General features: G+C 45.6%; 1 protein-coding gene across 2 annotated transcripts in view; it reads left to right on the top strand.

The window, feature by feature from the left end:
- The window catches only part of ZKSCAN1 (zinc finger with KRAB and SCAN domains 1), a 38,639-nt gene extending 23,721 nt beyond the window's left edge, over positions 1–14,918 (top strand). Inside the window, exons 1-4 of one of the 2 annotated variants that reach the window (XM_057487344.1) lie at positions 10,492–10,513; positions 11,316–11,804; positions 12,087–12,279; positions 13,664–14,918. In XM_057487344.1, the coding sequence (XP_057343327.1) occupies positions 10,511–10,513; positions 11,316–11,804; positions 12,087–12,279; positions 13,664–14,502 (1,524 nt within the window). In that variant the 5' untranslated portion in view covers positions 10,492–10,510 and the 3' untranslated portion in view covers positions 14,503–14,918. Of the gene's footprint in view, positions 1–10,491; positions 10,514–11,315; positions 11,805–12,086; positions 12,280–13,663 lie in introns of those variants that run through there. The other variant, XM_036904687.2, reaches the window with a different exon arrangement.
- The last annotated feature ends 10,169 nt before the right edge of the window (positions 14,919–25,087 follow it).

Below are 25,087 nucleotides of genomic sequence, written 5' to 3'. Positions count from 1 at the left end.
TCTGGACCCATTTGAGTCCCAGATATTGACAGAATTTCACACGACCTGTGTTATTCTCCCAGATTGCCCCAACCCTTTAGTTTACTTACGCAGTTGCTTTTGCAATCCCAAATTCTCCAAGGAACCAAATTTCCCAAGGAGTCATGGACATTGCTGCACAGGCTTGAGGCCTTTCTTGTCCCAAACGGGAATTACCACCACTGCCCCAGGTCTCAGATGGCTTGGGCAGGGCTTCCACTCCAGATTCACAAACAGTAGGCGCTAGTCTGACTCTACCCTACTGGGTTATCTTTCATCGCGTGCTCTGCATTTGGTTCTGGATTTTGCATTTAAAAGATTGACAGACCAACTGCAGAATGGAAAGCAAAACCACCTCATGTGTACACCAAGGGTTTTGCTTGGTTAGGAGAAAATTCACTGGGGACTTGGTCTCTGCCCTCAGATATCAGAAGGCCTGTCATGTTATGAGAAGGTTTTGAATTGTTCTGCATGACTCCCAAGAAATAGAACTAAAAATCCCTTCCAACAAACATTACTTGTCAGGCCATGGGAGTTAGGAATAATGAAAGAGAAACTGCCATGAGCTGGCCAGATAAGTAAGGCCAGCTTTGCCTACCCGCTACTAGGACTTGGGCAAATTAGAAAAAGGCACCCATCTCAAGACACTTAACTGCCCCCTCTGCTGGCAAGTTGTGGTAACTACTCCCTGATAACGTGAATGGGTGGCCCCTGGGGTTGTTCAGGGCGCAAGTTGCACAACCAGGAGTGGCCCTCGTGGAAGCCACTGGAAAAAGAATGATCCTTGTTACAGAGCTAGCCAGAGCAGGTGGCTGCATCAATCCAGGCATTCAGGTATGGCTGGGGGACGCTCGGGTCCTGGGCAGGAAGGGATTTTGTATGGGGGTGTGCTGGGCCAGATGCCCTTTTTGATCTCCTTCGACTTGGAGATAGTGCAGACTTTTTCTGTGTTCTTCCACAAAACAAGGGGGAACAAGCCAGCAACCTGCTCTTGTAAAAATCTTGGCAGGAAACTACTCACTCTTGTTAAGGCAAGTGGCCCTCTTCAGAAAGGGCAGACTGGAAAAAAAATGATCTGTGATAGGTGGATAAAACAAAGATCAGAAGTAATACGCAGCCAAGAGTTTTGAAGATTAAAAATCCGTCATCGTCGGGTAAGATTCCTCAAGGGAGGAACAACCTAAGACAGGCACAGTCGCAGGGGGCCATCTGGTGAGAAAATGGGGAGCAGCAGAGGTGAGGCTTAGAACCTCCCCCCTCATGTTCTGAGAGAAATCTTCTGCATACATGGATGTTTATTGCCCTCGTCTAGCTCGGATTAACACATAGTCTACAGGCACACACCTGATCATCTAAATTTGCTCTCTTACAACACTAAACTCTGTTTTCTACCTTTATCTCGTATCTACCTACCACTTCAGCATTTTATTAAAAATAATAATAATAGAGAAATGTGGTATCCACATATAAATCAAGTTTAAAAATCAAATGAATATTCATATTTGAACTGCCTGTGTATAGTTCATAATGCATGAACAAAACCGAAAGCTTCTGTGATGACTGCCCTTGCACTGTTCACCATGTAACTTATTCACTATGTAAGAATTTGTACTCCATGTAAGAATTTGTTCGTTATGCATCAGAAGATTGGAGACTGACGAAAATTAGGCTTGGGGTGGATTAATGATTGTGCATTGAGTATTGACCCCCCTATACAGAAATTTATTGTGGTTAACAACTATTTGATCAATAAATATGAGAGATGCCCTCACAAAAAAAAAAATATATATATATATATATATAAACACACTTCCAATTGTAAAATAAATAAGTAACCGGGATGTAATGTATAGCATAAGGAATATAGTCAAAATATTGTAACAACTTGGTATGGTGATAGCTGGTACCTAGAATTATCATGTATATAAATGTTGAATCACTGTGTTGTACACCTGAAACTAATGTAACGTAATACTGTTGTCAACTACCCTTCAATAAATTAAAAAAAAAAAATCCGTCATCATAATGAGCTAGTTACAAAGCTAGTTCACTCTCACATCATGCATGCTTTAAAGTTGCCACAGAAGGTGGTGTTATGCCCGTTTTCCAGAAAATCAAGTTGCATGTTCAATTCTCCAAGGCTCATTAGCAACAGAGCTCCACTTTTATTCTCTTTCCATTTTCTTCAGCTGAATGAATGTCATTGCAGCTTCCTAACATGCTGTACAAGTGGAAGTTTTCAGAGCTGTAATAGGCAATAAGCCATCCAGCCCTGTTCTAAGAGAAATCAAGGTCTGATCATGCTCTACCGACCAAGCATAGTGATGGCAGAAAAAATAAGGGAAGGCAAGAATGAGCGGGAAAGGTCCAGAAGCAACCATTTTAGAGAGAGTCTTGAGCACCCTGCTGGAAGATGGGGAGGGACCAGGCCCAGAGGTAGCCCACTGGTACTTGCCCTCCTCAGGATTTCTGCACAAAAGGGAGGGGAAGCCTTTTTCTCAAGCCAAATAATGTTTCAAGACAAAAGAGAAAACTGAGTAACATGAAGTGGGAGAGTATAATAGAGGTTCTTTAAATTAGGAGCCATGAATCCTTAGAGGGCTCCTGGTCAGTTTAAACATTTCACATTCCAAGAGTCAGAAGCAACTTTCAGACAATATCACAGAATTGTTGCAGGTGCACCTTTGGGATGATTGTACATGACCATTTTCAAATATTTTGAAGGGCTGACAAAAACAGCCACATTCATTTTGTGAGAAAAAAAAGGATTGATCACGGCTGAAATCAAGAGTTAAAATTATAGGAAAGCAGATTTTTGCTTTAATTTAAAGAACTTTTGGCACTGAGAACTGTCCAAAAGGAGGGAACTGGCCTCTGAAGTAGGAAACTCCCTGCCACAGGAACGGGGAGAAGCACAGAGTGTAATGGAAGGGATGTTTGCCTGTAGAGAGAGGTCAGGCTGTGATGCTCAAGATGATGCATTATCTCAGTCACCATTCATCAGCCTCAACTCCATCAACTACATCTGTAGTTATTTTTTTACTTATCTACCAAGCACTATGTATATTTTTCATTTTTCATTTTTACTTTGTGCCTTAACACAATGCCAGACACACTCTAGGTTCTTGGTAAGTGTTGAATGGCTTCATTGAAAGAGTACATGGTTCTTGGAAATCAAAACCATTCTGAAGAGGAAAGTAGGTGGTCCATTGCAGTGAGCCACCAGTCACATCAGCTAACTTTTTCTTTGCTTTCTTGTGATTTTGTCATATGGTCATGGTTATATTAGTGGAAGAAAATAATGGATCATCCTAAGTTGTTTTACTATAATATGATTTGCATGGACAGTATATTGATCTTTCTAATGCAGTTTTTAAAAGTCTGTTGAGATATAGTAAAGACACGAAATTGAATTAGAAAATCTGGATTCTACTTTCAGTTCTGCTACTGATTAGGTCACTAGTGTGCCTCAGATCTAACTTCTACAGGCATTGGTTTCTCCATCTGAAAACAAGAGCTTAACCAGATTGTCTTTAAGGTCTCTTTTGGCATCAAGATTTTGCAGCTCTAGCCCCCTGTGCTTTAGAGAAAACAATGACCTTAGAATGAATTGGAAGGAGTTCCTTCAAGCCCACCACCCCAAGTCAATGACTGTGTGTAGACAGATCCTTTTGATGAAGAGGTGATAGGGCACTACCAAGGCATCAACACAGGTGTGGCTCGTGGAATTGTGCAGTCTTCCTGGTTTTCCCCTCAGCCCTAGTGATTCTGTTTCCTCCAATCCTCTCTTCTGTCTCCAGTCTAACTCAGCAGTAGGATAGTGCTTCAAAGCATAGGTTTTAGAGAAAGAGCCAAGTTGGAATCTTGACTTTCTACATATCACTTGTATCCCACTGGAAAAGTGATTGAATTCTGTGAGCCCAAGTTTCCTGATCTATAAAACAGAGCTTTTACTATTTCACAGGGGTATTCTCAGGGCTATAATATTTCATAGGGTTGATATAATGAAGATAAATGTGTATAGTAGATTGTTTCCAAAGATCGTCACAACAATACCTCCCATCACATGTACTCTTTTGCAATGTGTCTGTGAGTTACAGTCTGTTTTTCTTCAACTTGAATCTGGCCCAGTGACCTGTTTTAACAATAGAATGTGGTGGAAATGATGCTGTGTAACTTCCAAGGCTGGGCCTAAACATCTGCAAGTTCTACCTTGACCTTCTTAATGCTCCTCTTGGGGACCCTAGTCATCATGCCATGAGGAAGCCCAAGCAGCCACGTAGAGAGACTTACAGGGAGGAGCACTGAAGCCTCAGGCCAACATCCCAGCTGAGCCGGGCATAAACAGCCAGCCCTCCCAGCTCCTTAGCTAACACCACAGGAAGTAGAACAACCTGGCCAATCCACAGATGTGTGAAATCATGTGAGAAATTACAATTGTTTGGTAAGGCACTAAGTTTGGGGGTAGTTTTTTATGTGGCAATAAAGAACTGAAACCAAGTGCTTAACACAGTACCTGGCCCATAGCAAGTACTCGAAGGAGGTGTGTGCAGAGTGGAAAGGTGAGAGAGTGTCCTTAAAGGGCTGGAGATTAAGGGGAAGAACTAACAGGAGCCTGGCGCAAGCTGTAGGAAGATGTTAAAGATCATCTAGCCCCAAAATTACTCTGCAGAACTGTCCTTCCCATCCCCAGGGCTCTCTCACTTCACAACAGTCAAGATGATGCAGGAAGAAGCCATTTTTGAGCAACTGTATTAGAAAGTCCTTCCTTGTGTTAAAATTTTCTATTGTTTCCATTCATTGGTCTTAGATCTGTCTTCTGGGGTGCCATAAGACAAACTTCTTTTTCAAATGACAGCACTTCACGTATGTGAATACTAAGACTGCTTTGTACCTCCATTGTACCCTTGTCCTCTCTTCCGTAAGGTAAGGAAAAATTCTCCAGATTCTTATAGGTTTAATGGCATGGTGTTCAAACCTCACATCTTCGGATTTGCTCATTTCTGGATGGCCATTGGCTTTGGAATGTCCCTGTTAACATGTGGCACCCAGAAGGAGCCATCTTAGATTCCTGACCAGTGTATGGGGGAAATCAGTGAAACAAGATGCACCACGTGGTAACTGTTGAAACTAGTCAGTTGATACATGTTATTCTTCCTGGAAAAAAAAATTGTCTTAATAACCCTAAAAACATAAGGGAAAAATAATGTTATGGTGCATTTATTTGAAATAAATTCACGGTACATTTGGACAGGGAATTCCGCATGCTGGCATACATATCTCGTGTGCTTTTTGAGGGAACAAGCAAACAAACTCAAGGCGGCCGGAGGGGATGGGACTGAGATGGAAAACTTGGGAGAATCTAGTCTGCAAAGCTGCAGATGTGCAAGAACAGCGGGAGAAAAAGGTGGGCAAAAGCTTCTATCAAGTCCTGCAGCACCAGGGCACGTACTCTGAGATTTCTGCCCAGGAAGCTTAGACTCAGGGCCCGGCGCTTCGGACTGATGCCTCCCTGACCTGGGTCTCAGAGTGACAACCGAATCTCTGGCTTCATGAGCCAAGCGTGGGGCTCCACGTGCATAAATGTGGCCCAAGCTCTCACGAGGTGATGGATTTGAGGGTCACAGGAGAATCGGGCTCTCAAGTCCACGAAGGGGACCGAGCTCGCCGCGCTGAGCCCACGCCTCCCCCTGGCCCGGGGCGTCGGTGGCGCGAGCGCAAACCGCCGAAGCCTTCATCTGGTCGGCCCTTCCTTGCTAAATAAAGGGAACGGGGTTCCTGCCCTTTCTCTTTAGAAGACGACTCCGCTAGTCCTGGTCGCGTCTCAGCCTCCCGCGGACCCGAGACACCGAGATTCAGAGGCCTCCGGAATTCCTAGAGGGGCCACTGCGACCCGCACCCCTCTCCGCTGAGGCGGGGCTGTGACGTACTTCCGGCTGCGCCGGCCGCAGTGCGCATCGAGGTGGCCCAGCGCTTGGAGCAGCTCCGAGTCGTAGTGAGCCTCCTGATCCTAGGTCCGCGTGGCGGGCGGGAGAGGGAGCTTTGATCAAAAGGGTTCTGAGAGGGAGGAGTGGGTCAGGCAGCTGTGGCTTCTGGGAGGGGGGGTCCCCCAGGCTGGTCTCGGAAGGCCTGTGGGGAGGAGCCCCCATCCCTGCCCAGCCCCAGGTAGCGGTGGCGCATGCCCCCTAGAAAGCCTTTTGCTTCCCACAGGGGTTTAACAAATGAAACTTTGGTTCGCGTTCCAGAGCCTAGCCGTCTATCAGTCTAACCGGGACCGCCTTCTCATTTTCCTGGCTCTCAACAGGAGGTCCTAATTCAAGGCTAATTGAGAACACGCCCGAGGGGGTTGAGGACCTTCTATGAGAAAGCCAGGCTCATGAGAAGCCCTGGGTCGTGGCTCATCCAAGAGAGGGATTTCTCCCGTTGGGCTTTGTTCAGGTTAGCAAGCGTATACATTAAGATTGAAACGCATTTTTAGAGGACCATTTGTAAATAGTTTGTCAAGAGAAAGGTTATCAGGTGGGTGAGATACTTGGAACCTTACATAAGGAACAGTTGAAAGAACTGAAGGAAATAGTTACGAGGCAAGATCATTGTTTTCACGTTTTACTGAAAGGGTTCGGGGAGGGAGGAGTGTGGGTCAGGCAGCTGTGGAGAAAGTAAATAGTGGTGTAGGACCGAACTAAGTAGGATCAGTGAAGAAAGAAGAGAAAAAGTGATTACGAATTTGGTTCATTTTAAAGAAAACTTTTAACAGTTCTGTCCAGCAATAGAATTCTGCGCCTCAAGAATTACCAAATGGCCTGCCTAGGAATTGTGTTAAAGGCATTCTAACATTAATTGGTAAATCCCATTATGTTATTAGAATCTATTATTATTTGTACCTCATCTTGTTCCAGAATGGATTTGGGACACTTTTATAAAGGCGCGTATGCTTTGGGAAATTGGCATAAAGGAGGGGGGAAGGGCGGGAAACTGGGAACAGAACAAAGGCCTTCTGCTTATACCCTGAACTTTTGCTTGATGGTCCTCTTGAGCTAAACGCCCTAGATATCCTAAAGAAAGTAATTCAGTATGATTGAAGATAATGTTAGTAATGAAGCCTCCATTTCTACCCATAACCTTTTTTATTTCATAAGCACAATATCAAGAAAATTAAGAATCCAAGACCTGGGGGCATCCCTAAATGAACCTTTAGACAAAACTCAACATGACCAAAAGTGAAATTACTGGCTTTGCTCAGGGGGAAAAAAAAAACCACAACAGGACATTATCAGGTTGGTTTTGTTTGTTTAATCTTTGCCAGATTTGGCAGGTGGAAGCGCTTCATTATATCTTTAACTTGCATTTATGTATTATAATTAAGGTTAAGCATCTTTTCATGGATTAATTACTACTAAGCTGATATTTAACAGAAGTCGGCCATGAGAATTGGGTGTTGATGGGCCATGGGGAATGACAAAGGGAGTGAGGAGACTGGGGAGGTGGAGGCCAGATTGTGACTGACTTTGTTTCCCAAGCAAGAAGTTATTAGGTGGTTTTAAACCGCTGGGTCATGTGTGCAAATTTGTGTTTTAAACCTCTGCATGTAGCCTTTGAGCCTATGGAGACAGAATTGTCAAACTGGAAAATGGCCCGTGTGATTTCAAAAGAAGAGGGAATGTTGTCATAACACTGCCAACTAGTTAAAAGCTAAAAGTATTTGTTAAAATTTAAAAGAGGCTTTGTGTTATGTTTGAAATAGGTTTGCTAGAAACTTTACTTCATTAGGCCAGTATTCTGACAGCTGTTGGAAGAGAGTTAGAAATTAACTATCGCCCCTAGAGACAAAGCAGGCACCTTTTCTCTCCTAGTAATCATAAAACGGAAAAAGGCTTAACAGCTTTTTTAAACGTCCAATTAACCTTAAGAACAGTCTGTTTCAGCAGAAAGATACAAGATGAAATCAGAGGCAGCAGGGGCTGGGATCTCTTGGCCATTGTGGTGACTTTACTTTTAGTCTGAATGAGCTACTATGCCTTGAAAAGTGTGAGCAGAGGCGTGGTGTGATCTGATTGGTGTTTTAATAGAATAACTCCTGCTGCTGTGTTTGAATAGACTGAGGGGTGAGAGTGGAAGCAATTAGGAGGCTGTTGCAGTACTCCTGGGAAGAGCTGTTGCACTTGGGTGGCAGTGAGAATCAGTTGAACTCTGGATCTCTCGGAGGTAGAGCTAACAGGGTTTGCTTATTAATTTGGATTATGAATTTGCTTATGAATGGTATATAGAACATGGAAAACGAGTCAGGGATGACCAGGTGTTTTGGTCTAAGAAAACAGTGATAGAGTTGCCATTAACTGAGATGAGCAGCTTGGGGGATGAGGGGGGGAAATGGGAAGGGCAGTTTTGGAGATGTTAAGCCTAAGGTGCCATTGGACATGCTGGTGGCAATATCAAGTGGGTAGTGGGTCCTGTGAGCCTGGAGAAGAGAGATCCAGTCTGGAGATAAATCGGCAATTGTGGGTATAGAGATGATACTCAAAGCCATATGACTGGATGAAATCTCCAAGGAGAATGCATGCAGGGAAGAAAGGGTCCAAGCACCCAGCCCTCCACTTGTTTGTGGTTTTGCTGAGATATGAGTTTGAACTGTGGTGCTACAGAACTGGTGCACCAGAATACATCGGTGAGTGCCCCCAGCCAGCTGCCCAGCAGCAGCATCTCTGGAGACGTTTTCTTCCTTCAGTGGGACTATCCTTACTTTGTAGGGGCAATCATGTGATGTAGTCACGCCTGTGTGTTTGGACTTGCTGAGTTCCGGGAACAGATCCGCGTGAATGTGTTAGAGGATGCTCCCTGTTCAATGCCCTTGGTGCAGTTTAATAACTCCTCATACCTTGCTCAGGTTCCCTGGCTGGAGTGTGAAACTTTGTAACCAGTTATGGAAAGTTATTCCAACACTGAGGTCTACTTTTGAGCTTTTCTAAGGAATGCTCCCAGCCCTGCTCTGTTATTCTAGGAGGCTAGGTGGCAGTGTTTCTCTCTGGCTCTATTTTCAACTAACCTAAACTTGAGAGCCTTAGCAGTGTATTGGGTGCGTGGGGCAGCTTGAGGAAGTGGTTGGTGCTGATTCTGCTCCACCTTGTTAGGATGCCATTGGCATCTCCTAGGATGCTTCAGATTTGGGGTGCAGTAGCGGGGAGCCCATGTACTGATATACCTAGACTTCTGAATTAATTATTGAATGTCTTATAAAAGCAAGGTTACATATTGAGGTTCTAGTCCTAGAATCCCATTTCATATATTTAGAAATTACTGACATTGGTCACAAAAATAAATGAAGGGAACAGTCATATAAAATACATTTGCTGAGTGTATGAAACTAAACATCCAATATAAAAGCTGTAACCCAAATCTATATTTGTTTGGGGGTTCTGCATGGGCTTGAATTCCTTTTTTCGTGGGGTTTTTGTTTGTTTTTTTCAGGGGGTTTGGAAGGCCATGAAATTTGGGTGTAAGTAAAACCTATTTTTTTGTCAACTGCTAATGATCCCTTTAAAGATTTTCTGTTTTCTGATATAAAAGTAATACCCATGACAGAAAATTCACAGAATTAAAGAATTTAAAAAATTGAAGTCATCCATAATTCTATAACCAAGAAATATCATCAGTTAGTAGTGTTTTGTCCTTTTTCTTGCATTGTGATTACGTGTATATTACAGGTGTGTGTGTGTGAGAGAGAGACTTTTGATATATCAAGTGCTATCAAGCTAGATCCATGGAGACTGACAGGCATGTTAGAAATTAGCATGCTCCTATGATTAGCACACATAATATGGGAAGGGGGGACACAGGGAAGGAAGTATAGCCCAGAGAAGACAAGTAGTGACTCTATAGTATCTTACTATGCTGATGGACAGTGACTGTAATGGGGTATGTGGTGGGGACTTGATAATGGGAGGAATGTAGTAACCACAATGTTGCTCATGTGAAACCTGAGCATAAGATGGTATATCAATAATACCTTAATAAAAAAATTAAATAATAAAAAAGAAGAGATTAGCATGCTCCCATTTTTAAGTGCTTTAGATTTAGATTATCTGCAGCTCAGCTTTCATAGGCCATTCATACATCCCTTTGATGGTCTCTACCATTATTATCTAATATCATGTAACAAATACAGCCATGTAGTTTTGTCTGTTTGGCTCTTCACTGAGACTGCTAGAGTTTTCCTGTAGATTAGCCAGGCCCAGTTTGGGAACACTTCTGTGGCATGAAAGATGCTGTTTAGAGTGTAAACACACTCTCAGGAAGGCCAGTTATAAGCATGTAAGGTTAATTAATTTAGGTTTTTTTTCCCCCATAATATATTTAATGCATGCAAATAACAATAGACTGGTTCTGTAATCTGTTTACTCGGTTATCTCCTGTCTCCTTCACTAGCTTGAAAGCTGCAGGATTATAGGGGTGTATCTGTCTTACCACTGCAGCCCTAGCTCTGAGCTCAGAGTAAATGGTGAGTGAACGTACTTCACTTTTTGTAGCAAGTGAAGGAAATAGAATTAGTCATATTTTTTACAGATGTTTTTAGTATTCTAAAATTTCAACTGACCAAAATATTGAGAATATCTAAAATTTTAAGGAAAAAATACTTCCAATATACTTGCATTTGTATTATCTATTGTGGTTAAATTTTTTTTCCCTCAGTTTCTTCTGGCAGTATGTATTTCGTCAAGCTATATACCTTTATAAGATCAGAGGTCACTTCTAGTCTATTGTTTCTGTCATTGCACTTGCCTTTCTGTGGGAGCTAGAGGTAAAGGGCATTCAAACACCCAAGCACACCCTACTTAAAGTGGACCGAGTGAAGCTCTGAATTACATCACTAGTTAATACTCAATCATTTAAAAATATTCTAGTTAATTCCGACTTTCTAACATGGTTATGCTGACTAGCTCAGTCATTTGATTGTTAAGTTTTTTATGCTGGAGCTTAGAGTTTTGGGTTTAGACTGGCTGCATTTGACCATGAGAGGATAGCCTGTTGAAATCTCAGGAGTTGTAAGATTCTGAAACAGTTTTCCAAGCAAAGTTAACTTAAATTTAACTTTAAAATGATCCCACAGTGCACTTTTTAGGTGACCAGCTAAAATCAATGTAGGATATCCTGACCTGACTCCAGAAAGATTTTTAACAGTAATTTTCATATGCTAGTTTTATAATGGGCATAATTTCCACAATTTCTTGTGCTAAAGGTCTGGCTGTAAAAACCAAAACACACAATCTTTTGGTAATTTTATGGTAACTATATTTTCTTAGGTTCAACACGTAGCCCTAAAGAGCCAGAAACCCAAAGGAACCGATACTCCTGCTCCACAGAGCCTGTCTGTAGTAAGGCTGTTTCTGGAGTCTGTGATGACCAAGGTCCTGGGCATGGCCACCGTTCTGGGCCCTAGGCCTCCACAGGAGCAGGGGCCTGTGGTCGTGAAACTTGAGGACGAGGAGGAGAAAGGGAAGTGCCTTCCTAGCCTGGAGATGTTCCGCCAGCGCTTCAGGCAATTTGGGTACCATGACACACCCGGCCCCCGGGAGGCCCTGAGCCAGCTCCGGGTGCTCTGCTGTGAATGGCTGAGGCCCGAGATCCACACCAAGGAGCAGATCCTGGAGCTGCTGGTGCTGGAGCAGTTCCTGACCATCCTGCCCCAGGAGCTGCAGGCCTGGGTGCAGGAGCACTGCCCAGAGAGTGCGGAGGAGGCGGTCACTCTCCTGGAAGATCTGGAGCAAGAACTGGATGAGCCAGGACAGCCGGTAGGCAGCAGAGACCTTCCCGTGAGATCGGGAGCATGGCATTCCAGACAGGAGCAGGTTTGTCCAAACAGAATAGCTGAATGGAAGTTTCTGCTCAGTTAGACCTTGTTTCCTCCTGTTTTTCTTTCTCTATCCTCTGGTGATCTTTAGCATTGGGAATTGAATGGAATAGATGTTTGTCTTTTCTCTTTTTTAGAGATTCCATGTAGCTCTTGAGATTTTCTTTCATCCTAGTTCTCAAAGTGAGCTGTGCAAAAGCCGGACATTTCCAATTGTCTCTAGGTCTCAGCTCCTCCACATGAACAGAAACAGGCGTGGGAGAAGAGATCCTCTGCCAGAACAGCAAAGGAGTCCCCAAGCAGCATGCAGCCACAGTCTGCGGAGACCAGTCACAAATACGAAGCGTGGGGGCCCCTGTACATCCAAGAAACGGGTGAAGAGCAGGACTTCACTCCCGAGCTGAAGAAGACTTCAGGTAGGGACCATCTATTAGGCCCCACTCTGTGCCCCAGGCCTTTGTGGTTGAAGAAACTGAGTGATTCTAATTCCTGGTTGTGAGGCAATCCCCCTGATCGAGTTGACTGGTCTGGCTGACCAGGCAGAATGCATTGCCTTTCTGCCCTCAGGTGTGTCTCAGGCAGAGTCCTAGGATGGGAACAGATGACACACTCCTAAAGGGTCAGTCAAAGTGAGTTTAATAAAGGAACTGTCTCTGGAGGTGTGGGCAGGTTGGATGAACCAGTTAGAGATGGCGGCGTGTTCCTTTGTTGATGACTTCGTGAACCTTTCACCACCAGCTTTGGATTATGCAGAAAGGGTCTGTTCACTTCTTTTTCAACTTCTGCCTCATTAGGCTATTTAAAATTTTTAACTTATTTCCTACACGTAATTTATGGCAACCTGAAGGGAAGCCTGTACCTGTAGCTAAGTGCTCATCATGCAGAGTAACAGGGCCGATAGTGAGCAGGGTGAGCCTGGAAGCAGCTGAGGGGTCACCGCGGGCAGAGGAAGGAAGTAGGTGGTCGGGTGGAGAGAGACACAGAGGGGCAAGGGAAAGGGGCTCGGAGGAAAGTGCCTTGTTGATTGAGGTTTGTCTACTTGTGGAGGGCCAGCCATGCTCAGCGGAAGCCCGTGTTTCAGTGTGGGATTCTCTTCCTGCCCTTTCCTCTATGGATGGTTAGATGGACTTGGAGGCAGTGTGACTGCTTAGTGAAATGCTCTAAAAAAGATGTACTGCTTCAGTCTGATCGCAGCAGTGTTACTTCATAGCTAAAAGAATTACAAGACCTTGGCCTGTGTAGGTTAGATGATGAGTTACACCCGCATGGGAGTTCAGTACTTTTATCAAAGTAATCAGGATCCAGGACAGGAATGATTAGAAATGGCTGAACCCTTTTTTACTGCTTTTATATTCAGCCTCTGCGATAATACGGATTTTGCACATTTGTCACTAGCCACCTCTCCCTTAATTACCCTTTTTATTTCCATAACATTGACCGTTCAGCAGTCTTTCTCATTTCTTTCTGCCTGAGCCTCACCAGCTGCTTTGCTGCTGTCCAGGGTACTCGGATTTGCTTCACGGCCCTGTGTGTGTGAAGCTGTTTTCCTGGCAGAGAAAGCCACGTGCTTTTCCTGCCATAATAGCTTTGGGAAGGGCTTGTTTGCAAGTCTGGTGCAGTACGCTAGATATGCTGAGGATTTACTTGTATGAGTCAGTGTGAGATGGCGCCTCCTCGTGAAGTGGTATTTGGCCACCCTTTGGAGCCTGTCAGTGTCATCTGATGGTTCTACTTCCCCCTTAACAGTTTCTTCTCAGAGCAGGAACAACTGACATGTCCTCATTCTACTTATTGTTTCAGATCATAAGTCCGACACCCTGAGTGAAGGGTCAGCAGATAAGCAGAAAAGCTGTGAAGAATCTCACGCAGAAGGATTCAAAAGAGATCTTATTCCCATGATCATTGGCAATAAATGTGAGGCCAGGTTAGAAAGACAGAGGGTAAACCTTGAAAAGGAAAGAGGAACAAAAACCCCCCACATAGACAAAAGCTCCAAGAAAGGGAAAGAATTAATTCCTACTAAACCTTCCCCAGGAGAGAGACGTTACATATGTGCTGAGTGTGGAAAAGCCTTTAGTAATAGCTCAAATCTTACAAAACACCGGCGAACACACACTGGGGAGAAACCCTATGTGTGCACCAAATGTGGGAAGGCTTTCAGCCACAGCTCAAATCTGACCCTGCATTACAGGACCCACTTGGAGGACCGGCCTTATGACTGTAAGTGCGGGAAAGCCTTCGGTCAGAGCTCGGACCTCCTTAAACATCAGCGAATGCACACAGAAGAGGCACCGTATCAGTGTAAAGATTGTGGCAAAGCTTTCAGTGGGAAAGGCAGCCTCATTCGCCACTATCGAATACACACAGGGGAGAAACCTTATCAGTGTAACGAATGTGGGAAGAGCTTTAGTCAGCATGCAGGCCTTAGTTCCCATCAGAGACTCCACACAGGAGAGAAACCCTATAAGTGTACGGAGTGTGGGAAGGCCTTCAACCACAGCTCCAATTTTAATAAGCACCACAGAATCCACACTGGGGAGAAGCCCTACTGGTGTGACAGCTGTGGGAAAACTTTCTGCAGTAAGTCCAATCTCTCCAAGCATCAGAGAGTCCACACTGCAGAGGGGGAAGTGCTTTAACTGGCAGGTACGCTCTCCCCGTGGTTTCTGTTGTTTTTTAAACTTTAGAGCATGAATGCCAGGGAGAAGCCCAGTGATTGCAGCATAAACTCTCGTGGTAGTTTTTGTTTAACTCAATGCCATGGGATGCCTGAGCAGGGAGAGCTCCCGTGGTGGCACAGTAGAAAGGGTGTCCTGGGGTGTCAGTAAGTTCCTGGCCCACCAGCTCACTGGGGAAAGGTCCCCTCACTACACTTCGGGTCCTGTAAACCAGTCTGGCATTGCCTTTTGTATCGTTCAGCAGATGTATATCCAGTATAATTAGAGAAGAAACAGCTGTTGAACTATTTTAACATATATTCAAGAATTATGACTTGTAAAGAATTGAGCCACATTGAACACAAGTTAATCTGATTCAGAATAAACTTATAACACTTGTAATGCCTCAGGACTATTACTGTATGTTGGTTATCGAACACTCTTCTAGTGAAAGAAAACTGTTCCTACTAGTCTAGCTTTTGGAAACTTTGGGTTCAGGGTTAAATAGAACATTCAGTACTTGTGAATGTGTGTATTAGGAAATTGGGGTAGAGTGTTGAGGGTCTGCATCTTCATCTACATTGTGCTTTTCCCCCCCACATTCTGAACACATTTTTTTCATCACTGAGAACATTTTGTTAGCCTTATTTGCATTTTGGTTGTGTATATTCTGTCTCTGCCGAAGTCTTTGAAAATCTGACTCTCCCCTGAAGCATTGTCCTTCTAAAACCCCCAAAGTCAATTGTACACAGTGTGATTATGGTAAATCTGCCATCTTTCCCTCTGGCTGCAGTTTTGATTTCTTAGGATCCTCTCTGCCTTATAACATCTTTTGGCCAGTAGTCCTCCTGTTACCTAGAAATCCAACTACGTCACTCCTTCCTTTTTCTTGCTTTTCACCTCTGATTCGTAGCCACTGAAGTATCTCGTCCACTGCTACAGCCATAGTGGTCAGGCAAAAGTGACATGCCAGGGTTAGGGACAGCAAGAAAGCTTCATATTTAGTACCAGTTAGCACCTCTGGAAACCACCCTGTGTGCCAACCTGGGATCAGATTAAACTACAGGTAATAGGTCTTCATGCACCAGCCCAGTATGTTAGGGAGAAGGTCGTCACTGGAAAGGAATCACTAGTGCTTGCAATCTGGAGTGTTCTTACTGCTCCAGTAGCACCTTAAACTCAGCTTGCTCCATGTTGCCATCCTGTTCGTATGTTAGCCCTTAAGGCCTGCAGAGAATCCAGTGGTTAGGCAGCAGCTACTTGTCTGTAGGGCCCCTGCTGGAACGGCTCTAGCATCCCCTCCCCATGAGGGAAGTGAAGAGCCTGCTGAGGCCGAAGACCTGCCTGTCCTCCTCTGGTGAGAGGTGAGTGGGTCCCAGTTTTACTGCCCCGTGTCTTCCTGATTTGTCCTGTACAGTGGGTGCTTTGCGGTGGGCACTGATGTAAGACACAGTGATCACACTTTGTTTCAGCTCTCATGGTCTAACCATAAGCTGGCTTCTCAGATGTGGTGTCCATATTTACAGCCTTATTCTTTGCAGGCCCCTCCCTAGATAAGCTGCCACAGCCCAGGAGGCCTTGAAGGTTTTACCTCTAGCCACTCCTTCCTCTGTACAAAGTTGGTGCTGGATAGACTGCAGCTCTGCCCACTGGATTTCCCCCACACTGGCCTTTAGGGCCACTCCTGAGGAAAGGCCATGGTGAATCAACTGCATTTATGGTTCACACCAACATACTGACTGGGCTGATCCTCTGCGAAACAGACCCTAGCTGTTTCTTCTGCCAAGTCCAAGGGAGCCTTCCGTGAACCCACAGCTGTGACCAGAGGGAGAGGCATCAGTTCAGCAGAGATAGGAGACAGAGATCTGAGTCTCCTGCATATATACCTGTGACTTGACCTGTTCATGCTGACCCAAATGTGGCATTTCCTCATTACAGACTGTTGCTGTGTCCACGGGATCTAGTGGCTTGGAGAGTCTGAGAATACTCAGCTGTGGTAATAGCTCCAGTTAATGGTCACTTGGCATCTCATGGTCTCATCCCAGGAGCTGCTTTTCAGACTGAAGAGTTCTTTGCTGCAGAAGGCATGGCCTTGCTCTAGAATTTATTGGCAAGCTCCTATTGGCACGTACCAGACTTCTACACGGTATTTTATGTACCAAAGGTACCTCTATATCATTTGGATCTGCCAGGTCATATGGTCCTTGGACCATATGACTCTGGGCCACCCTTGAAGGTGTGTATGTTGCCTCCAAAATCCAAGGAGGCCCACCAAACACTGCCTCCTCAGTAGTGAGGATTAGATGCAGTAATTTGACCTTCAGAATTCCCAGCATGCCTTATACAATACATTTGAATCACAGGGTTTAACTCCCATCCTCTGAAATGCGTGTTTACTGAGGGATCCAGGTACACTTGCCACTTAACTGTTCATCGCAGTTCTAGAATGTTCAAGGAAGGTGGGCCCAGCGCCCGGGAGCGGGAACCCGCACCCCGACGTGTCCCAGCTCCGGCTCCCCCCACCACAACGTCGCTGCCGGAGAGGAACCTGGCTGGGTGGGAACTTGCCGCTCCTTCCCTTTCCCGGCCCCTCCGGGCACAGGGACGCGGGCAGGAGGATCCTAGAGGGGCTTAGATTGTATGGGAGGTAGCGGGTCTCACGCTGGGGTCTTGCCGGAAGTGGGAGGTGCCCGGGTGCCGGCGGCGCGCAGATCCCCGCGGCCACGTCCCCGGCCGGGAGGTCAGTGTGTCGGGATCCTGGGCGCCCTGGGGGGCTCGGGAGAGACGGCCTGCGGTGGCAGAGGCCAACAAAGTAGAGCCTGCAATTCAGTAGGCTGAGCACGCGGTGCCCTGAGCCGTTTGGGCCCTATCTCGGGACTGAAAGAGCAGCGCCTGTACTGGGCGGAGTCTGGCGGGACTGGGACTGGGTCTCAAGCGCTGAGGACTCTGCCTGGCCCAGTGGGCTTGAGGGTTACGAAAGTTATACCAACACCGTGTTAGTCTGCTGACAAATATTTGGTTATTTTTTTCTGACAAGCTAACTTGCTTGCTGTTTTTAAATTTTTGACTAGTATGTAAAAATACTACGTACAAAATATCCCCCACCACCACCATCATACCTTCACACTTAATGTTTGCTACTAACAGGGATTCTTACTTTTCCAAGTGTACGTCACATATATTTTCTGGAAGTCACATAAGAAAAATACAGAAACAAAGTAATACTTAAAAGTATTTTACTGAGGAGGTTGTAAAGGATTCTGTAAAGGGAAAGAGAATCAGAAATTTAATTTTCTTATACCAGGGCCAATGCTTAACATTTGACAGGGATGGGGGTGAGGTATAAACAAAATACACATTCTGACCAGGGTCTAGGACTTAAAAATAAGTCATTCGTATTTCTGTGCTTCCAAATTGAAGAACAGATGACACGTAATTTGTTGGTGATCACTCGTTTCACTTTAAGACTCTAAAGAAGATGAAACCCCGTGAATAAATGTAACCAAGTACCTATTTTGCATATATTCAAGTGGAAACAATTCCTATTTTAATCATAGTGAGGATACCCTTTAGGCTCTTAACTAGGTGCCAGGCACTGTGCTAAACACTTTATGTACATGATTTAATTTATTCTTCAACAACAGTATTGCTGTTACTGTCTTTGTTTTATCAATGAAGAAATAGTCATGGGAACAATGTAATCATGTTGCCTACAGTCTCCCAGCTAGAAAGTGGCTGAATGAGGATCTGTCCTTGTAGGGAAGGAATTCAGTTGGGAGTCACAGGGAAGTCAGTGATAGGAAGGAATTCATTAAAGCAAGAGTAGCAGGGAGTGGCAGCTGCCTTATAGGCAGCAGAGAGCAAGGAAGAACAGGGAGGAAAGGGAAGCTCACCGAACTCTCGCTCCGCATAGAATAGATCCCCTGCTAACTCCTGAAGCCAGGGGCACCTGGCGTCCAGTGTCCGCTTAAAGTCTGCAGTGTATTCTGCACTAAGCCCCTACTGCCCAGGATCTGGGGGAGCTGCAGAGCACTGGATGAAGTGAGATTATGTTGTGAGAACTTGCCAAAGCAAAGAAAGATTTTCAGGCAGACTGCTAAAGACGAAGCAGTCCTGTCTGGGTCACCCAGGCAACAGGAACTGGCAAGCCTAAATCAGAGATCTCAGTAGCCTTTCCCCACTTGTCAGAAGTAGGACATGGAGAGAAGACTTGTGCTTAAGTCTAGAACACTGAATGAAATAGCAAAGTAACAAAGATCACTGGAAGAGCTCAGTGACAAAACTCAGTAAGTTGAGCAGTGAGAAGGCTGTATTTAAGGCAAAGTACACACTCAAAGAATGGGGAATGTGGGCAGCCTCAGAAAGTAAACTTGAAGCTTAGGATTCTTTTAAGGATTTCAAGGAGGGTGCAAAGGGCGGTGGGGGGGCATAGGCTTGACATGTCTTATGATGTCTGTCTCTAGTGAGAGACATATCAGCAGCCATAGTCTGTCCTCTTGATAATTCTGTAAGATAAACTTAGCACAAGGAATTTATTGATTGTGATCACTATCTCCAAGATAGTGGTGACCCTCAAGCAGGAGGGACCTATCGTAGGACTACTTACTGTGCCTTAAGATAGGGTCAGTTTTTGGCTAATTACCATAAAATACATGAGGAATCTTACCTCCTAACTCCCTGGTTTTTAAAATGGAATTAATCTTAGCCTTAAGATAAAGTCCCTCCTGTTCTTACTAGTTTATATCTCAGCATTTTTTCATCACAGGCAGGAAAAATTAATCATGATGCTTGTCCCATGTCCCTGCCCTGCCTCATACTCACCCAAGTGTGAAAGCTGTTAGGGGCAGGGGCCAAGGCTTCCCTTCCCCGCCATTCACATTTGTTCTTCATGAGGCTGGTGGAAAAGCAGTTTGGCGACAGTGTTGGTATGGAAAGGAAGTTTGTGAAATGGATTTAAGCTGAGAGCAGACATCATTCAGTGTCATGATTTGCGGGCCATGTTCTTGGTTTCCCATCTCTGTGCTGTCATTGTCACAAGCACCTGGGACACGGGGTGTATGTCCTCATAGGAGGGCACAGCATGTGCTCAAGTTCACAAGGCTCATAACTGGCAAAGCTTGATTATCCTTGTCACCTCAACTTCTGGACATGGTGGGGCTCCCTGTGAGAGAGGTGGCCGGGAATCTCGGACCCTTCAGGAACATGTGCTGGAGGTCTCCATCTGCTTGAGGGAGCACATCTCTACTTCTGCCCAGCGGCAGTTAACCCTTCCTCCCCTCCAGCCCTCAACTCACAGATGGCGTAGACTGGAGAAGCCGGTGGCATGCCAAGAACAGACTTCCTCACACAGAAGGGCCCTCATTTAAGAAGTGAACCTGTGAGAACCAGGTCTTGTTCTCCTTCCGAAAGGCAGTCACTGGCAATCAACCAGATTATCTGCAGAGGTTAGTGGATGGCCTAGCTGGAAGGAACATTCCAAGTTATCCCCAAATGTAAGAGCTCCCTGGGCTCTCTGGAGTCTGGCAAAGACAGCAGGTGCCAAGAGCCAGCCACAGGGCCTGTCCCACATGGAAGGGGAAAAGCAAGCACCCTTATGGGTGGTGCCCAATAGCAAAAACAGCGGGTCCCTGCTACCTAGCCAACTGCCAGTCTGTGCTCCACTGGATTATGTTGTCTGCTCAATGAGCCACAAGGTGAGACGGCTGAAATTTTTTAATGTTTTAAAATGATTGTGCCAAGTGAGTGTTTTTGGTTTCCCAGCTCTGTGCTGTAGGTGTACAACTGGCACGGACCCATGGGGGCCCATCACCTGCCCCAAGGCCTGGCATTAAAGGCCTGGTGGTCTGCAGGGGGTAGCTAGGGAAATGGGGAGTGAGTGCTCTAGGGTGCAGGGTCTTCTTAGGGTGATAAAAATACTCTAAAATTCATTGATTTTGGTCGTGGTGGCAACTCTGAAACTAAAAACCACCAAATTATACACTTTAAATGGTGAGTTGTGTGGTATGTGAATAAAGTTGTTACTTTAAGAATAAAAAAGGAAACTCAAGCAAATGCACAAATTCCTGGGGAGCATAAAGCATGCAGAGCCATTGCAAGGGGCCAGCCTTGGTGCAGCAGGAGAAAGCTGTGGGTGTGCACACAGGCCACTTCATAGTAGGAGAAGCCTAACCCGGGGGTCAGATGTGGCTTGACATGAAGAGATTCACACAGCAGTTACCATTGCTGGTAGTGAATTTTTCTATCAGAACTTCAACCAGATTGAGGATCCAGGATTCTGTATGAGAACCCCCCTCTTGCGTCTGATGGTCTGACTTCCAGATGCATCCCTTCCTAGTGTGATGCCCGGTGCTGTTCCTGCAGCACAGCAAGCACGTTTCTCTCTAGACACCCTCAACACCCACTTGGAATGTTTTGCCCTGATGTTAACACCCTAGGAGGGGATAGAAGGACACTGCAAACGGAACGGAGCCAGCAGAGGTAGGGCAGTGGAGAATAAGCAGCCTGCTTCTGAGCAAAGATGCTGGCTGGGTCCCGGGGAGACTGGAGACCTGGCGGGCCGTTAATGTCAGCTCGCAGACCAGGTGACGGAAATACAGGACAGGCAGTTCCAGACATGAAGAAAACCGGGCACAATCCTGTGAGGCCACCCCAGGGAATGACGTGCAGCTGTCGTGCTAAGGTTCTGTAGTGTCACCAGAGCAGGAAAGTGGTGCTGAGAAAGTATGTGTTCACTTCAGGGCACAAGACAGGTGACGTAAGTAGAATTAAGAGCAAATTTTTTGGGTCATTTACTCTTCATGATTCTGATGGTGCATCAGCTTCTCACAGAAGAGACGATGTAAACTGTCTATTCATGGAACGTCAGCCCTAGACAGGAACGGGAGGGGCACTGGTAGCGAGTCCCATGATTCTGCCTACATAGTTTTGTCTTAAGGGTTCCTGCCCGCTCACAGTCTTAAGTATCATACCGCACAGAAGGGTCCATGGCACAGGAAGTCCTACACACGGGTGTGAAGGGGGCAGTGGCAGTGAGGACTGGGGCAGCACCTAGAGGAATATGATGGAGTCTTGAGGGAAAGAGGTGACATGTTTGTGACTGAAAAAAATGGTCTGGATTTTACCTATGAATGGTCTAAATTTAGCTGTAATGTCATTTCCTCCATGAAGCCTTTTGTGACCGCCATGTGCCTCGCCCCTCCCCAAGCAGAACACAAGCTAGCTTTCTCTGAAATCCCCCATTTCTTCATAGAGCCAGTACAGTGTGTAGCTGAGAGCCCAAGTCCTGGAGCCAGACTGCCTGGGTTTGAATCCTGCTCCACTGTGTCTCATTGGGTGAGTCATTTAACCACCCTGTGCCTCAGTTTTCTCACCTGTAAAATAGGAATGTTGATGAGACTAGCAGCACGTATGGCTGCTGTGAAGACAAGTTAATATGCACTGACTACTGCAGATGGCACATGTATGTAAGCAGGGAGGCCTGGTGGCCATTAGGGTTACTGTGTTGAGCTCACCTGGCTTCTCAGTCTGTCCAGTACCCTGGAGGGGTTCAGGGCAGGAACCCCGGCTCAGTGGTCGCTGTGTCCCCTACTATACTCGCTGAACTGCTGAAGGTTTGCATCTCACTCCTCCATTTACTGTGTGTCTGGCGAGCGCCCGCCTTCCACAGGAAAGATAATTAAAATGGGGCAATAGTAGTACCCACCTCACAGAATTGTCCTGACGAAAAAAATGAGGGAGCACATAAGGCACCTAGAACAATGCCTGACACATCATAAGTGCTCAGCGGCTGTGACTTCTTACTACTATTATCTTCTCTTTCCCTTAATGCCTTTTTCCTGATTATGAAAGCAGGATTTATTTGTGGTAGGAAAGTGTGAAAATGTAGAGGAAAACACACACCAGAGTGAGGGAGTCAGATGTATGAACAGATAAGTAGCAGGTTGGGGGAGAGGGTAAATAAATAAGCGCAATAATGAAAGTGCATACAGGATGCAGAGGTGGCACAGGGGCAATGGTGAGCTTGGGGGGTGGGGGGGAGGTGGTGTGCACAATGTCCTGGAAAGCCTCCCCAAAAAGGGTGAAGGTTTGCAAAGATGAACAGCAGTGTATTAGGTGAACAGGAGGGGAGGGCATGAGGAAGGAACAGCATATGCAAAGGCACAGAGGCATGGACAGCATTTCTGCATTGCCCTAGGGTAAAGTGTGGGAAGCGAGCAGGCTGAGAGTTTGGGTACCCAGGGTTGCTGGGAGGTAGGCGAGGCTAGGAAATGAAAAGCCTGCCACAGGATGAAGAATTTGGACTTTGACCTGGCAGATGAGGAGCCACTGAAAGATTTTGAAGTGTCAATCCAATTAACGTTTTAGAGAACTAGGTATGCCTAGGTATGAAGAACGGAAGATGATGTAAGCAAAAAGCCCTGCTGGGAAGCTGGTGCCAAGTCCTGGGACAGGTTAAAGACAACATAGGTGGTGCAGCCAGGAAGGGCACGACAGATGGGCTGGATATTCTGGCCAATGAGCGGGATGTAGGGGTGAGATGGAGAAATGTGGCATCCAGAACTAGTCCAGGTTTTTGCTTGGCTGACTGGAAAGCTGATGATGTCAGCCTTCTTGGACTCCAAGTCTTGTTGACTGGCTGTGAGTTGCTGGAGGACGACATGGGAACACGGGGAGTAAACAAACTCAAGGCCATAGATGTTGGGTGTATACAGGGTCTTATCATTATCCTGATGTTGGATGTCATGATTCTTTGCTTGTCCACACCTTACCCAAGCCCCTGAGTCTCCTAGGGTCATCTATTCACTTCCCTGTGACATCTCATTTCAGCAAGAACCCTGGCAAGTCTGATCCCTCTCAGTATCTTCCTGGCTTCCTCATCCTTCACCATCACCCTGGCCTGTCTTCAGCAAGAATTCTGTCATCATTTTAGCCAAAAACCTCTTACTCCAATGCTTCCTCTTAGCTATTTCCCATCCACTGACCCCCATCCTGCTCCTTGGCTACAAATTCCCACATGCCCCTGCTGTATTTGGAACTGAGCCGTTTTTTATACCAACGTCTCTTCCCCTAATGCAGTAGTTCTAAGTAAACCTGCTTTTACTCCTCCCACTACTATCCAGCTCTGTTTTTGGTGTGTGAAGAGGAACAATAAGAGAGAAAGCTGGACAGGTATGTAGGGAGCAGCTCAAGGAAAGCCTTGACTCTATAGCTAATGAGCTTGAGTTTTATTCTGTAAGAAGGGAGAAGTCACTGCAACTTTTTGATAAAGGAGTGGCAAGATGGGTGTAGTGCTTTGGGGGGACTGACTTGAGAGGAAATGCAATAATCCATTAGGAAACTATATATCTGGAAGGGAATAATATGGACTTGAACTGTAGAATTAGCAATCGAATGAAGGGGAGGAACTGTGAAGATTGTAGAGCCCTGACTTACAGGACTGTCATGTCCCCCACCTCACATCTAGGTCATGTGCTTCTACCTCCCACCATTCTGAGCTCATGGTCACCTCATTGGATGACTTCAAGTATTTCCTCCCCTGCTGGTACAGGTTGGTGTGAGGATTCAATGATTTAAGATATGAAGACTGCTTGGAAAGGGGCCAGAGTATACAACATGGGTCAGCTGCGATTACTACCATAACTTGCAAATCCCACCTCCTCCATCACCCCAGATCTGAAACCTTCCCCTCTGACAATCCCTTTCCACTCCATGCTCACTGAACTTGCCCAAGACTTGATGCTGGTTAGAAGTAGGGTGAGAATAATCAAAGAAAACCCCGAAGTTTTGATCCAGAGAGGTTTATAGACATTTTGAGGGCATTTATAAGACATATCTAGTTTGAAATGTGTAATTTGAAGTTTTTAGAGGCCTATTTGTAAATGCCCTATCTGCTGGAGACCACATGTGCAGATGTAAAACTTTTTTGCTCAGAGTTGAGGCCATGGGAGTAAATGGGTTCCAAGAATGATGGCACAGAAACAAAGTGACACCATGACAGAACATTAAAAGGGTACCTGGAGACTGAGAAAGGAACAGGAAGCATTATGGGAAATAGGAAAAAGCGGTAATCAGATGAACATTATAGTAGTTTCCATTTTTTTTTAAGTATGTTTTTCAGTACAGTGTAATCGCTCTGATCAGTCTCAGGTCCCACTGAGATGCTCTGAACGACTGAGTTATGTAGTCTTTTCGGGGTGGGGAGTTCAGAATCTGGGCAGAGAAGGGCCCACATGCAGTGCCTATTCATCATCAGCAGTTTTGCCTGCACAGAGATCTTTTCAGGGCTCCACAAGAACCTCTGTGTAAGTGGCCATGCTCTGGCCCACCCCAAATTTTCTGCCTGGACCCGCCTCTCCTTTACCACATAATCTCCCTTGCAAGACCTAGCTCAAGTTTATCTCCTAGGAATTTTCTTTTAACATTTCCATTACTAGTTCTCCCTTCTCAGTGTAAATATTTAGGCTCCATTCTCAAGTTATTTTATAGGTCTGGGTTAGGGCTCAGAAACCTGCATTACTAGCAAGCAGCCTAGTGATTCCAATATGCATAGTTCATGGTCTACACTCTG

Source organism: Manis pentadactyla, chromosome 10 (assembly GCF_030020395.1).
Source record: "Manis pentadactyla isolate mManPen7 chromosome 10, mManPen7.hap1, whole genome shotgun sequence".
Lineage (NCBI taxonomy): Eukaryota > Metazoa > Chordata > Mammalia > Pholidota > Manidae > Manis > Manis pentadactyla.
This window is presented reverse-complemented; position numbering and strand designations above follow the sequence as displayed.